Source organism: Plecotus auritus (genome assembly GCF_963455305.1).
Source record: "Plecotus auritus genome assembly, chromosome: 9".
Classification (NCBI taxonomy): Eukaryota; Metazoa; Chordata; class Mammalia; order Chiroptera; family Vespertilionidae; genus Plecotus; species Plecotus auritus.
Window position 1 is genome coordinate 126266399 of NC_137783.1, and position 15001 is coordinate 126281399.

The 15001-nt window shown below is 39.1% G+C and overlaps 1 protein-coding gene across 3 annotated transcripts in view; it reads left to right on the forward strand.

Moving 5' to 3' along the window:
- The window catches only part of PRMT3 (protein arginine methyltransferase 3), a 93146-nt gene that overhangs the window by 20941 nt on the left and 57204 nt on the right, over positions 1 to 15001 (forward strand). For all 3 annotated transcript variants that reach the window (XM_080640025.1, XM_080640027.1, XM_080640026.1), the window contains one exon: positions 11228 to 11327. In XM_080640025.1, the coding sequence (XP_080496151.1) occupies positions 11228 to 11327 (100 nt within the window). The remainder of the gene's footprint in view (positions 1 to 11227; positions 11328 to 15001) is intronic.

Sequence of the window (15001 nt, forward strand, 5' to 3'; positions counted from 1 at the left end):
AAGATGGCTGCCCCCATGTGGACACAAGATAGCCGCCACAAGATGGCCAGCAGGGGAGGGCAGTTGGGAGCAATGGGAGGCCTGCACAGGAGGGCAGTTGGGAGCAATCAGGCCAGCAAGGGAGGGCAGTTGGGGGCAATCAAGCCTGCAGGGGAGGGCAGTTAGGGGTGACCAGGCCGGCAGAGGAGGGAAGTTGGGGGTGACCAGGCCTGCAGGGAAGGGCAGTTGGGGGGGGGACCCAGGCCTGCAGGGAGGGCAGTTGGGGGGGGGACCCAGGCCTGCAGGGGAGGGCAGTTAGGGGTGACCAGGCCTGCAGGGGAGGGCAGTTAGGGGGTGATCAGGCCGGCAAGGGAGGGCAGTTGGGGGTGACCAGGCCTGCAGGGGAGGGCAGTTAGGGGTGACCAGGCCTGCAGGGGAGGGCAGTTAGGGGTGACCAGGCCTGCAGGGGAGGGCAGTTAGGGCCAAACAGGCTGGCAGGGGAGCAGTTAGGCATCAATCAGGCTGGCAGGGGAGTGGTTAGGGGGTGATCAGGCTGGCAGGCAGAAGCGGTTAGGGGCAATCAGGAAGGCTGGCAGGCAAGCAGTTGGGAGCCAGCAATCCTGGATTGTGAGAGGAATGTCCGACTGCCTGTTTAGCCCCGATCCTACCAGGCAGTTGGACATCCCTCGAGGGGTCCCAGATTGGAGAGGGTGCAGATTGGGCTGAGGGACACCCCCCCGCACCGTGCACGAATTTCGTGCTCCGTGCCTCTAGTTTAAATATGATTATGTAAAATGTTTAATTTTTTGGATTTTATGTCATAATATAAAAGTATAGATTTGTGGTTAAGAACACATGGTTTGAATCAGGCTTGGATTCAAGTTCTTTTTTTTTTTTTTTAAATAAATCTTTATTCAGATTATTACAATGGTTTCTCCTTTTTCCCCCCATAGCTCCCCTCCACCCGGTTCCCACCCCACCTTCTGCCCTTACCTCCCCCCCACTGTCCTCATCCATGGGTGTATTATTTTTGTCCAGTCTCTTCCTGAATCCCCCCATACCTCTTTCCCCCTGAGAATTATCAGTGCACTCCCTTTCTATGCCCCTGATTCTATTATATTCACCAGATTATTCTGTTCCTCAGGTTTTTAATTCACTTGATTTTTAGGTTCACTTGTTGATATGTATTTGTTGTTCATAATTTTTATCTTTACTTTTTTCTTCTTCCTCTTCTTTAAGAATACCTTTCAGCATTTCATATAATACTGGTTTGGTGTTGATGAACTCCTTTAGCTTTTTCTTATCTGTGAAGCTCTTTATCTGCCCTTCAATTCTGAATGATAGCTTTGCTGGGTAGAGTAATCTTGGTTGTAGGTTCTTGCTATTCATCACTTTGAATATTTCTTGCCACTCCCGTCTGGCCTGCATAGTTTCTGTTGAGAAATCAGCTGACAATCGTATGGGTACTCCCTTGTAGGTAACTAACTGTTTTTCTCTTGCTGCTTTTAATATTCTCTCTTTGTCTTTTGCTCTTGGCATTTTAATTATGATGTGTCTTGGTGTGGTCCTCTTTGGATTCCTTTTGTTTGGGGTTCTGTGCGCTTCCTGTCTATTTCTTTCACCAGGTGGGGGAAGTTTTCTGGCATTATTTCTTCCAATAGGTTTTCAGTATCTTGATTTCTCTCTTCTTCTGGCACCCCCATAATTCGGATGTTGGTACACTTGAAGTTGTCCCAGAGTCTTCTTACACTATCTTCAACTTTTTGGATTTCTTTTTCTTTTTGCTTTTTCGGTTGAGTGTTTTTTGCTTCTTTGTATTTCAAATCTTTGACTTGATTCTTGTGTTCCTTTAGTCTGTTGTTGGGTCTCTGTATAATATTTTTTATTTCAGTCAGTGTATGTTTAATTTCTAGTTGGTCCTTTTTCATACCTTCGAGGGTCTCGTTATATTTATCGGCCTTTTCTAGGATATTCTTGAAAAGCCTTATAACCGTGGTTTTTTTTTTTTTTAAACATATATTTTATTGATATTTTACAGAGAGGAAGGGAGAGGGATAGAGAGCTAGAAACATCGATGAGAGAGAAACATCGATCAGCTGCCTCCTGCACACCTCCCACTGGGGATGTGCCCGCAACCAAGGTACATGCCCTTGACCAGAACTGAACCCGGGACCCTTCAGCCCGCAGGCCGACGCTCTATCCACTGAGCCAAACCGGTTTCGGCTATAACCGTGGTTTTTAATTCTATATCCAGTCGTTGGTTTTCCTCCATTTCTTTCGTTTGTGATCTGTTTCTTTGTCGCCGCATTTTCACTGCTTCCCTGAGTTGGTAGGGTAGATTTGTGTGCTAGGTTTCCTACATGGCCCAGTGGGTCGGCCTCCCCAGTTAACCTGAGGTGGACACTCTTGGTGCACCCCTTTGTGGACTGTGTGTACAGCCTTGTTGTAGTTAAGTCTTTATTGTTGTTGGTATCACTGGGAGGAATTGACCTCCAGGCCAGTTGGTTGTAAGGATCAGCTGTGTCTACGCTGGGAGAAGTTCGGTGTTGGAGACAGCCTTATAGGATTAGACTTGCCAAATTGCAATAGCCTCTGTGCTCAGCTTGGATGGGGTGGAGTCTCAGGGCGGAGCAGACAGTCTTGGCTTCCAGTCAGCCTTGCCCTTGTGCGTGTGCGCGCCTACAGACCTCTGCCTTCCCTGGCTTCTGACTCCCTTCCACTAGGGAAAGCCTGTGGCAACCTCTGCAGCCTTTGTGCGCACTGGCATGCGCGCGCCTTCTTGCCTTCCCCAGCTCCCGAGTCTCCGCCCGAGAGTCCAGATTCCCCCCACAAGAGCGTGGGTCCCCAGGGGCTCACCTGGAACTGGGGTTCAGTGCAGTCAGAACTGGGGCTCAGTGCAGTCAGGAGCTTCTGACTCCCTTCCACTAGGGAAAGCCTGTGGCAACCTCCGCAGCCTTTGTGCACACTGGCTCGCGCGCCTCCAGTACCCTGCCTGCCGGGGCTCTCCTGGGTCTCCCCCGGGTCTCCGAGTCTCCGGGTGCCTTTCTCTCTACCTGACAGTCCAGACTCCCCCTGTATGAGCCTGGGTCCATGGGGTTTCGCCCGGGACTGGGATTCAGTGCAGTCAGAACTGGGTTCAGTGCGGTCGGGGGCTTCCTTCCCCCTTCCGCCAGAGAAAGTCAGCCAGGCTCTCAGCCGTCCTTCCCTCTGCGTGCACAAAGACCCTTTGCCGTACCTCCAATTCTCTGTGAGCTTTTCTCTTTCCTTCTAGTTGTAGAATTTTCACTCAGCCATGTTTCCTGTGGTTCTGGATGGTGTCCGTTCTGTCTTTTAGTTGTAGTTTTGAAATTGTTGTGCGAGGCAGCAGTTTAGGTGCTTACCTATGCCGCCATCTTGGTTTCCCCCTGGATTCAAGTTCTCCCTCTACCATTTGAACTTTGATTATATGTAGCCTTATTGAAGTCTTAGTTGTTCCACTGTCAAAATGAAAATAATAATGACTACCTCATCTGCTTAGGACAGAGGTTGGCAAACTGTGGCTCGCGAGCCCCATGCGGTTCTTTAGCCCCTTGCGTGTGGCTCTTCCACAAAATACCACGGCCTGGGCGAGTCTATTTTGAAGAAGTGGTGTTAGAAGAAGTTTAAGTTTAAAAAATTTGGCTTTCAAAAGAAATTTCAATCATTGTACTGTTGATATTTGGCTCTGTTGACTAATAAGTTTGCCGACCACTGGGTTAGGAGTAAGGTAAATAAATTATGAGTAAAATATACAAATTTTTGGCTTACTCCTTGCACGTAGTAGGTATTCAAAAGTTAGCTACTATTACTGTTAATTAACAAGTGCCAAATTAATTTTAATGAAGAAAACTATATTGATCTTGCTTAGATTATTCATAGATATAGGTTTGTGGTTATGATTTTCATGTTGGAGAATATGCATATACATTTATGTGCATATATATATGTGTATCCTATCTAACAAAGAGGGAATATGCTAATTGACCTTCATGCCGTTGCAAAGATGGCAGTGCCCACAGCCCAATAAGGAGGGAATATGCTAATCAACTGCCCCGCCCTCAAAGATGGTGGCGCCCACAGCCAATAAGGAGGGAATATGCTAATTGACTGCCCCACCCTCAAAGATGGTGGTGCCCAGTCCCCTTAGCCCCTCCGCGCACCTGCCTCCAGAGTCCCTCAGTCCCCTCAGCCCCCCAGCCACCCAGGGCCGGCCCGAGGTGCAGGCAAGCCTCAGATGGCGGCTGCCAAGCTGCCCAGGGCCACCCAAGGCTCAGGTAACCAGGGCCAGCCGAGGCTTGCGCTGACGGCAGTGGCAGCAGCAGAGGTGTGATGGGGCGTTGCCTTCCCCTGATCACCAGGTTGCCTCCCGTCCCTGAGGGCTCCCAGACTGTGAGAGGGGGCAGGCCGGGCTGAGGGACCCCCCCCCCTCCAGTGCATGAATTTTTATGCACCGGGCCTCTAGTGTGTGTGTGTGTGTGTGTGTGTGTGTGTGTGTGTGTGTGTGTGTGTGTGTGTATGTATATATATATATATATACATATATATATGCAGTTTTATAATTTAGTAAAAAAAAATTTCTAGTTGTTACACTACCATTTAGTATAACATCATTTTTGGGGGCCCATAAAGAGCATCCTCACTTGCTTGGGCATTGCTATCCAAACAATATGAGTGCCATGTCCCAAAGAAAAGATTGTTTTAGAGGATTATCAAAAATGTATTGTTGATAATAAGATTATAGTAAGAATTTCTATTAGAAGTTCTCATCTTATGGAAGACCATGTCTATGTATTAATTTGTCCTTTTTTATTTCTATTAAGTAAAACTAGATGTGCTCTCATTTTAATTTCTTTATGGAAGAAAAGAAAAAGAATAGTGATAACACTCATTTTATTTTGTATTGTTTTGTTTCACTTTGATTCACTCTCCTTATTTGTAGTGGAGCCAGGGTTAGATCCCAGGCAGCCTGATCCCACAGTCCATCTTCTCAGTCAATTGGTTGCTTTCAATAGTTTGATTTTACTTAGAACCTATAGACTTTGAAAATCACCTTTTTGTTTGGATAAGTCAACATTGTACCGTTTCTTCAGCAATGTTCTCCTTTGTTTCTTATGTTGTGAAAAGATATTTATTTCCATTGTGTTCATAAGTATCTCTTTGTCTTCCATTCAAAAACTTGAAATTTATACTGTAAAGTGAATTAACCTTTGTTATTCTGTTTGCAAATCTAGTATATTTATCGAGGCATCACTGCCTCAAATAATACTTTCTATTTGGTTGGTTATATTTCTAAAATGATTATTTATTACAACTATCCTGCCAAAATATAACTCTTTTCTGTATTGTTTGTATTTTGTAGTTTCTATTCTCTTACACTATAAAACTTTAAACTTTAGCCAGTGTTATTCTGTAGTCATTCTCCTCCCTTGAAATCTGCTCTCAATGTCTCTTACAGTTGTCTATTATTGCATACTAGAGACCCAGTGCATGAAATTCATGCATGGTGGGGGGGTGTCCCTCAGCCCGACCTGCACCCTCTTGCAATCGGGACCCCTTGGGGGATGTCTGACTGCTGGTTAGGCCCGATCCTGGATCAGGTCTAAACTGGCAGTCAGACATCCCTCTCACAATCTGGGACCGCTGGCTCCTAACTGCTGGCCTGCCTGCCGGCCTGCCTGATCACCCCTATGCCTGATCGCCCCTAACCGCTTGCCTGCCTGCATGATTGCCCCTAACCACTTGCCTGCCTGCCTGATCGCCCCTAACTGCCTCTGCCTTGGCCCCCACCCGCCGCTGCAGCCACCTCTACCTCGGCCCCTGCTGCGGCTTCGTTCAGAAGGACATCTGGAATGATGTCCGGAAGGTCATTCAGCTGTTCAGTCTAATTAGCATATTACACTTTTATTATTATAGATTGTAGCTTTCTAGAACTACCATCAGTCAGTGAAAACAGCTCTTCCAATTAGCAGGCTGTGAGTTGTCTTTAGCTCTTCTGAAACTTCTTTCTCTGTCAAAAATCTGTACACAGCAGAATTTCCATAAAACTCCATAAAGTTACATCTGTAAAAACACTTTACATGCTAAAAGGTAGATACTTTTTAAATGCATATTTCATTATTCTTTTAAATGTATTCTATTACAATCCTTGAATTGTGTTCAAAATAATTTTTATCTCTTTTCTCTATTTAGAAAAGAGATCTAACATCTCTAAAGAATTGAGTTTAGAATGGAGTAAGTTTTTTTTTTTTTAATAAAGTAATATATATATATATCTTAGGGCTTATATGTATAGTATATATCAATTATAAGTAAAAAGAGAAAAAGGTAAGACTTATAATTCTGAGGTTGCAGACATGTATAAAGAAGAATATAGATGTTCAAAGGTGTTATATCAGCAGGACCAAATAGAGCTCAATGTGATACATAGAAGGAATGAGAAATTGTTTTTTATTCTTGCTGTCATATTTGGAACTCTGCAGTGAATGGTCCTTTCAGAAACATAAACCTACCTAAGGATAGCAAAGCCATTCAATTGCCAGACAATTGTACATTTTCACGCTCAGGAAGCAGAGGTAGCTTCTGGTAATATTTTTATTATTTTGGTTGTTTCTCATCAGCTCTGTCATGGAATTGCTCATTATTCAGACTTTTGAATGTTATTGCAGAGGAGTTTTCGTAACAAGGTTGATCCATCATGTAGCTGCAATGTAGTATTTTCAATCTCAGTATGACATTAAAGATGAAATCTTTCATATTGCCTGTGTCTAGGATACTGTTAGAAATGAAACATTAAGAAAAGCCAAGAGAATATTTTGATCTGTTGTTATGTTTATGTGTCCTTCTTTAGTTTCTAGGATAGGAGCTTTGTCTTCTTAATCTTTTTAGCCCTATCACCTAGCAAATTGATACATGCTAGATGATGAGTATTGGCTTTTTAGAAGAATAAAGTAACAACATAATGATTTAAAAAGTAGTGATGTGTGTGTGTGTGTGTGTGTGTGTGTGATGGGGAACAAGAGAACAAGATACATCAGGATAAAATTCTTAAAGTAAGGGATGTTCCTTTATATTTTGTTTCTAAATTTATTTTTTTAATATTTTTAAAATATATTTTTATTTCAGGGCAGAAGGAAGAGGGAGAGAGAGAAACATCAATGATGAAAGAATCATTGATTGGCTGCCTCCTGCACACTCCCCACTGGGGATTGAGCCCGCAACCTGGGCATGCGCCCTTGACTGGAATCGAACCTGGGACCCTTGAGTCCGCAAGTCGACGCTCTATCCACTGAGCCAAACCGGCTGGCTAGGGCTTTGTTTCTAAATTTAATAGAAATTACAGAAAAGTGAGTTTAAACTGAACAGAATTTTGAACCACTGATGAGGCTAAAATGACAAAATATATTTTGCTGCTCAGAAGACACAGAATTCTAATGAAGGTTGCCAAGACACCTTACAAGGAAACTAAAATCATTTCTTCTCCCACCCTACCAACTCCTTAATTTCCTGTCCATTCAATGGTCCTATCTTGGGGGAGTCCCATGACTACCTAAATAGTTCAGTGGCTCCCTAGAAGAACTCACGTGACTCAATAGAACGTTGTATTCACAGCTAAGATTTATTACAGCAAAGGATATAGTCCAGTGGCAGCAAGAAAAGGAGAACCATTAGTAAGAGGTCATGTACAGGCTTCGAAGTAATCCCTTTTTCTCTGTAAGAGTACAGATGTACTTTTCTTTGTACCCGTGAACTTCAGAGGTCCTTGTAAGATGTCTCTACCCAAGGAAGTTGGCTTGAGTTTTAGAGTTCATAGTTTTCAAAGGGCTGGTCACATAGGCAGCACATACTTGCTTTGTGACCAGCCATAGTGTAAACGCATGTCAGATACCAGGTGCACATCAGGAATCTTCATGTTTACTTTAAATATGCTGTCATCCTGGTTTATCTTGGTTCATGGCCTCAGGTATATACAATAGCATCATTACCCAATAACTATGCGAATGCCTTAATTCACATTTTTACATTTCTCACCTGAATTAACACATCTGCATGTAACTGACTCAGTTATTTGTTCTTTGTCTTTGCTTCCCACAGCTCTGTCATTCGTTCTCTCTAATGCAGCCAATTTGACTTCCCTACCCAATTCTCCTCCCTTTTAAATTAAAGAAAGGGGAGATGTTTTTATGTTAAGAAGACATGAGAGAGAATAGAGAAGAACTGACAATTACCTATGATCTTGTTATGAGATAGGAAAGTGTTGATTTTTCTAACAAATTTTCACTCAAAAATTAGTAATTTCTTTGCCTATTGGATTAGTTAAGACAGTGGTCAGCAAACTCATTAGTCAACAGAGCCAAATATCAACAGTGCAACGATTGAAATTTCTTTTGAGAGCCAAATTTTTTAAACTTAAATGTCTTCTAACGCCACTTCTTCAAAATAGACTCGCCCAGACCATGGTATTTTGTGGAAGAGCCACACTCAAGGGGCCAAAGAGCCGCATGTGGCTCGCGAGCCGCAGTTTGCCGACCACTGAGTTAAGAGATTTACTTAAGATACCTTTTTATATTGCAATGTCATATTTCTATAGATTAAAGCTATGGTAGTATTTGAGCAGGTGTTTCCAGAGATAGAATTCATTTAGAATGTTTTTATGCTAAAAGTAAGGTTTAGTGAGAAGCTACTTGAGAATAGTAAGTAAAATCTATAGTTTTTTCATGAATGAGATATTAGATGGTGATTAAGGTAAATAGTCTCGTGAAAGAGGTTATCTATGTAAATGATATCTGTGTTAAGCAGTCTTAATACAGAATTACTGGGAATTATGGTCTTTGTCATTTATTTTCTGTGTATTCCCTGAAATCTTAATCTTTCCTGCTATATTTATATTTGAACAAGTAATTACTGATGCAAATAGGATTATGTCTTGTAGGAGACAATAAACAACCTGAGCAGATGGCCTCTTACAGAGCACATCTTGTTTCTGCATAAGCATTCTGAAGATATTTTTAGGCAATGGGAAAATTTTTCTCTTTTAAGAAGCTTGCTTTTGTTTGCTTTGAAGTGTTTGTAACTGTTAAAGCCTTAATAAATATTTCAGTCAATAATAAGCAATTGTAGCAATTACTTCAGAAAGAATTATATTAAATATTTCCTTGAAAAAACTCAAATATGATATAGGCATCCTTTTTTAAACTTTTGTATGAACTATAACAAACATTAAGTGTATGAAACATAAAAATATGTTATAATATGAATAACTAACAAGAACTATAATGAATGTATTTTATTTTAGAATTCCACCCACCTCCATTTCACTATACATAAATCTGACAAGGTTTTTATCCAGAACATGTAAAGAACTCTTTAAAACTCAATAATAAATTGCAACTGAACAGAGTTTTAAAATGGGCAAAAAATTTGCACAAAAGACAGTACAGGAAAATGACCATTTAGCATATTAAAATATGCTTTGTTATTAGGAAAATGCAATGGTGAAATCTCATCATGCTGTTAACATTTAAAATATTGCTAAATGTTGACAAGGATTTGAATGACCAGGAATGCACATATATTGTTGATGGGAATGTAAAATTGTACATACACTTTGTAAAACAAATGGGCAGTTTCTTTAAAATATTAGATATACACTGCCATTCGACAGAGCAATTCTACTTTCACACAAATATTTATAGCAGCTTTATTCTTTATAGCTCAAAGCTGGAGACAGTCCAGAATTCCATTCACAGTGGTGTGGATAAATAAAATTGTATTTTATCATGCAGTGACATACGACTCACCAATAAGAAAGAATGAACTACTTACATACACAAAAATATGTATGAATCTAAAAGGTATGCCTGTTGAAAGAAACCAGACACAAAAGGATACATTCAGTATGATTCCATTTATATGAAACTCCTCAAAATACAAATCTAAGATATAGTGGAAGGAAAGAAAATCGGTGGTTGCCTGTAGATGGGAAGATTTTTCTGGGAAGGAGCACCTATGAATTTTTTCGAGGAGATAGAAATGTTCTATATATTGATGATGATGGTGGCCACCCAAGTATCTCAGTTTTAAAATTCAACAAAATTTACCCTTACAATGATTGTATTTTATTTTATGTTAAAAATACCTTGATGAAGTTGAGGGGGAAATTTTCTTTTTTTTAGCAGAAAAAAAATCCTTTATAATTCACATGTACGTCCTCTGATGATTGAGAATTTATTTAACTAGATATAAACTTAGCTTGCTTTTAGCATTTTGAAATGATCTCTTTAACTCCGTTACTTATTTCATATTACAAAAGAGAGGGTGAAAAGTATGTGCTAATATTATAATCAAACATATAAAAATATCTAATGAATATCATTGGACAAAATTAATTTATGATTGGAGCACAATTTCAAGTTTTATACAGCATACATCACTTCGTTATGATAATATCATTACCATTATGTAGTGCTTGAAGATATATATATATAGCTTTCATAAATATTTGATCCTCATAGTAAGTCCTGACATGGATAGAGCAGGTATCATTATTTTCTTTTACACATGAGCAATAGGCTCTGTGAGATTATTATAATTCACTGAAGATCACTTAGCTGACAAGTGCTAGAAAATCTGGGATTCAAAGTAAGGGCTTCTGGCTTCTAATTCTCTCTTCAATATGACACACTTCCCTTTAAAACATACTTTTGTTGGCTAGTCTGTCTGTCTCCATCCCTCCCTTAAAAAAAAGACCTAGTAACTTTATTGACATCTACTCTTGATAAAATTAGAATTTCTTTTCATGATGAAGTTTTTTTTAAATCCTCACCCAAGGATATGTTTTTATTGATTTTTTAGAGATAGAGAGAGAGACATCAAGATATCAGTTGCCTCCCATACAACCAAAAAGCTAGGTATGTGCCTTGACCATATGCCCTGACTGGAAATCAAACCCACAACTTCTTGGTGTAGGGGACAACGTTCCCACCAACAGAGGCACCCCGCCAAGGCTCAGGATGAAGTTTTAAATATTTGTTCAGTGTATTGTAATATTAACTAACAATAATCCTGGGCATTCATGAAGTGACCAAAAATTAATTGCATGCCCAGGAAATAAACTTTGAATCTACTTTCAGTTCCACAAAATAATTTGAAAAGTTGTCAAGAAATTATGTAATTTAACTAGTTTTCAGAATCTGTTTAACATACTAATTTAATTCATTATGATAATTTTCAGACTAAATAAACTTGAAGATACTATCATACTAATTAAAGGAAAGATTGAAGAAGTTCATCTTCCTGTAGAAAAAGTGGATGTTATTATATCTGAGTGGATGGTAAGTATCGGTAGAAAAAGTACTTTTATTGGTTTAAAAAAAACGGGTAAGGTAGCAGTTTTCTGCATTTAATTTTATTTGATAAATGGCAGAATGGTGGCATTATTTTTAAAGCAGCTGTAATTTTTCTGTGGTACTTGATTCTGAAATAGCTCTTATTTACTGGCCATTCATAATCTTTTTTTAAAAAGCATAAATCAACTTTATTTTTTTTACTTTTAAAGTCATAATAATTACTATATTATTTTTCTACTTTCTAAATTTTAGAGACCTAAATATGTTTGCCTAAAAGCCTCCACAGACTAGTAAGGACTAATTAGTACTGTTTTATCAAAATTAACATGATGTTGCTTTTATTGCTATCATACTGAATGTCCTGTCTTTCTGATCTGTTAGGCCATACTATCAGTGTCTTTTATTGCATAAAGTAGAATTTATTTGCGTTATTAAAATAATAAAATTAAGGTACACTATAGAACTTTATAATTTACTTTTGAAATAAGTCAAAGCAGGATATTTATTTTTAAATGTGTAAAGTAAAATTAATGTTATTTGACAACTGATTTGACTTATTGATATGCCAATTTGACAAAGATAAGGTATATAGTATTTCTACATAGACAAAATTTTAACCATTTAGACAGTTTTAAACTTTTGTAAACTGTATTTGAGCCCTAGCCAGTTTGGCTCAGTGGATAGAGCGTCGTCCTGTGGACTGAAGGGTCCCAGGTTCATTTTCAGCCAAGGGCACATGCCCGGGTTGCTTGCTCAATCCCCACTGGGGGGCGTGCAGAAGGCAGCCGATCAATGATTCTCTCTCATCATTGATGTTTCTATCTCTCTCTCTCCCTCCCCCCTCCTCTCTGAAATCAATAAAAGAAATACATTTAGAAAAAACAAAACAAAAAAACTGTATTTGATACATATATTTTCATTAAATGAATTTATCAAAAATTAAAAATAATCTGTTTTATTTTATAATTATAAATTTTGAGTAAACAGAATTCTAGCCAAATAGCTGGGATTTCAGGGAGATTTTGAAATGTTCAGATTTAATGTAGTGTTAAGTTCCAATCTGGAGCCAGTGACAGTCATCATTGCTACTCTTTTGTACATGAAATAGTGTGTTGATTTTTTAATGCCTCTTATAACCTCCTTTATAGTTTCTAATGTTTTGACTTTCTGGGCTGCACTCTGGATAATTTTTTTTCATTTCAGTCCACCAATTTACTAATTCTTTCTGAAGTTCTTTTAAAAAAAATATTTTATTGATTTTAGAGAAGAAGGGAGAGTGAGAGAGAGAGGGAGAGAAACATCAATGATGAGAGAGAATCATTGATCGGCTGCCTCCTATATGCCCCCCACTGAGGACTGAGCCCACAGCTGGGCATATGCCCTTGACCGGAATCAACCCGGGACCCTTTAGTCCGCAGGCTGACGCTCTATCCACTGACCGAAACCGGCTAGAGCTCTAAAGTTATTTCTAATAATTTGTTAAACTCATCCATTGAATTTTTTATTTCAATTTTGTTTTTGGAATTTTTTTTGTTTCTTTTAAAACTTAGCTCGCTTATTATTATCTTTAAGCTTCTTTCCATTTAATGAATCATAACATACTTATTTTACATTTTATGTTTTTGATTGCAGTATTTGACATTTTTGCAGGGCTGCTTTTGCTATTGTTTCTGTTGCCCCTCACTCATGGTGCTTTGTTCTTGTGTATTTTGAGTGTTTAGTGCTATTTAATGGCTATATATTTTCCCAGGAAATTACCTGTGGAAAATTCTTTTATGCCCGGGTTTTACCTTAAATGATTTGCACTTTTTTTTTTCCGTATTGCCATGTGCCTGGGATAATGACACCGTAAATGCAAAGCCACTGCATTTAATTTTAATATTATAAAAGCAGTTGACTAAGGAACATTTTAATGTAAAAAAATATAGAATGAATGTTTCACTGAACTTCATGCACCCATCATCTAACTCAGTGGTCGGCAAACTCATTAGTCAATAGAGCCAAATATCAACAGTACAACGATTGAAATTTCTTTTGAGAGCCGAAAACCGACTTCTGCGCATGGGCCACGAAGTTTCAATCGCACTGTACGTGCGTGCCTGCACGTGGTATTTTGTGGGAGAGCCACTCTCAAGGGGCCAAAGAGCCACATGTGGCTCGCGAGTCGCAGTTTGCCGACCACAGATCTAAGTTATCAGCATTTGCCCTTTTTTGTTTTATCTCTCTCCATGCTATTACCCTTTTCTTGCTATCTCTAACTGCTAAGGACTTTTAAATTATCAGTGTAGCCACAATTCCATGTTACATGAAAAATTCATGTAAAATTATCAGTGTAGCCACAATTCCATGTTACATGAAAAATTCCTTAATATCTAATCTGTGTTCACATTTCCCTGATTGTTTCATGAATTTTGTTTTTACACTTCATTTTTTTGAATCAGGATCTGAGTTGGGTCCACATATTGCATTTGATTATTTGTTTTATAAATTTTTATTTCAATTAAGCTTTTATTTGAGATAATTATAGATTATCACATGCAGTTATAAGAAATAATACAGAGATCCTTTATACTCTTTACTCATTTCTGTCAATGAGAATATCTTGAAAAACTATTGCACAGTAGAGCCACCAGGATCTTGATATTGATACCATTGAGATACAGAACAGATTACTGGCAGCCAGTAATCTGTTCTGTTCTCAATTTCTATAATTTTGTCACTTCAAGAATGTGGTGCAAATGGAATTATGCAGTATGTAACCTTTTGGGATTGGCTTTTTAAAATTAATATAATTACTTGGAGATTCATCCAAATTATGGTACCTATCAATAGTAGTTCCTTATTTCTGAGTAATATTTCATGATATGGATGCACCATGGCTTAACCATTTGACTTTTGAAGGATATCCATTTTGGGGTTTTGTCTCCTGTTTTCCTATGTTCATTCACTAGGTTTAGCAAATGCTTTCAAGGTGAAAGCCAGCTTACTGATGCATCTAACAAGATGCTCTTTTTATTTCTTCTATCATATTTGTTGTACTTAGAGGAGCATTAGCTCCCAAAATGCATTGTTGCTGGAAATGGAATGAGATCTTATTCTTTAAATTCAGAGTCAGACTGTTAATATTGTTCATCTTCTCTTTAGCCTCAAAAGTGTATAATTTATAAGCATTATAGAATCACTCTGTTATATATGGGTACCTTAACATAATTTTCTCTAATAAAAGTGCTATCTAATAATATAATTGTATTTTTAAGAGAATATCCGGTTATAATTAATGATTTTTATCAACCACAGTGGGGGTTGGGAATTCTATATAATAAACGCCTAATATGTTAAGTGTTCAACCATTCATTCTATTAATCGACCAGTCGCTGTGACGCTCACTGACCACCAGGGGGCAGACGCTCTGACCAGTAGGTTAGCTTGCTGCTGGGGTCCAGCTGATTGGCCCTGGAGCCTTCCCGTGGCCCCTCCCCAGCTGCCCCAATCCCCAGATCAGGACTAGACAGGCCAGACATGCCCTGGATGAATCCATGCACCAGGCTAGTTGTTTCAGAAAACTACATTCATCCTCTACCCTTGTCCTTGGAAACTGATTCTGTGTGTCTGGAGTAAGGTCCACATGTACATTTGGAAAGATCTCCAGGTGATTTACT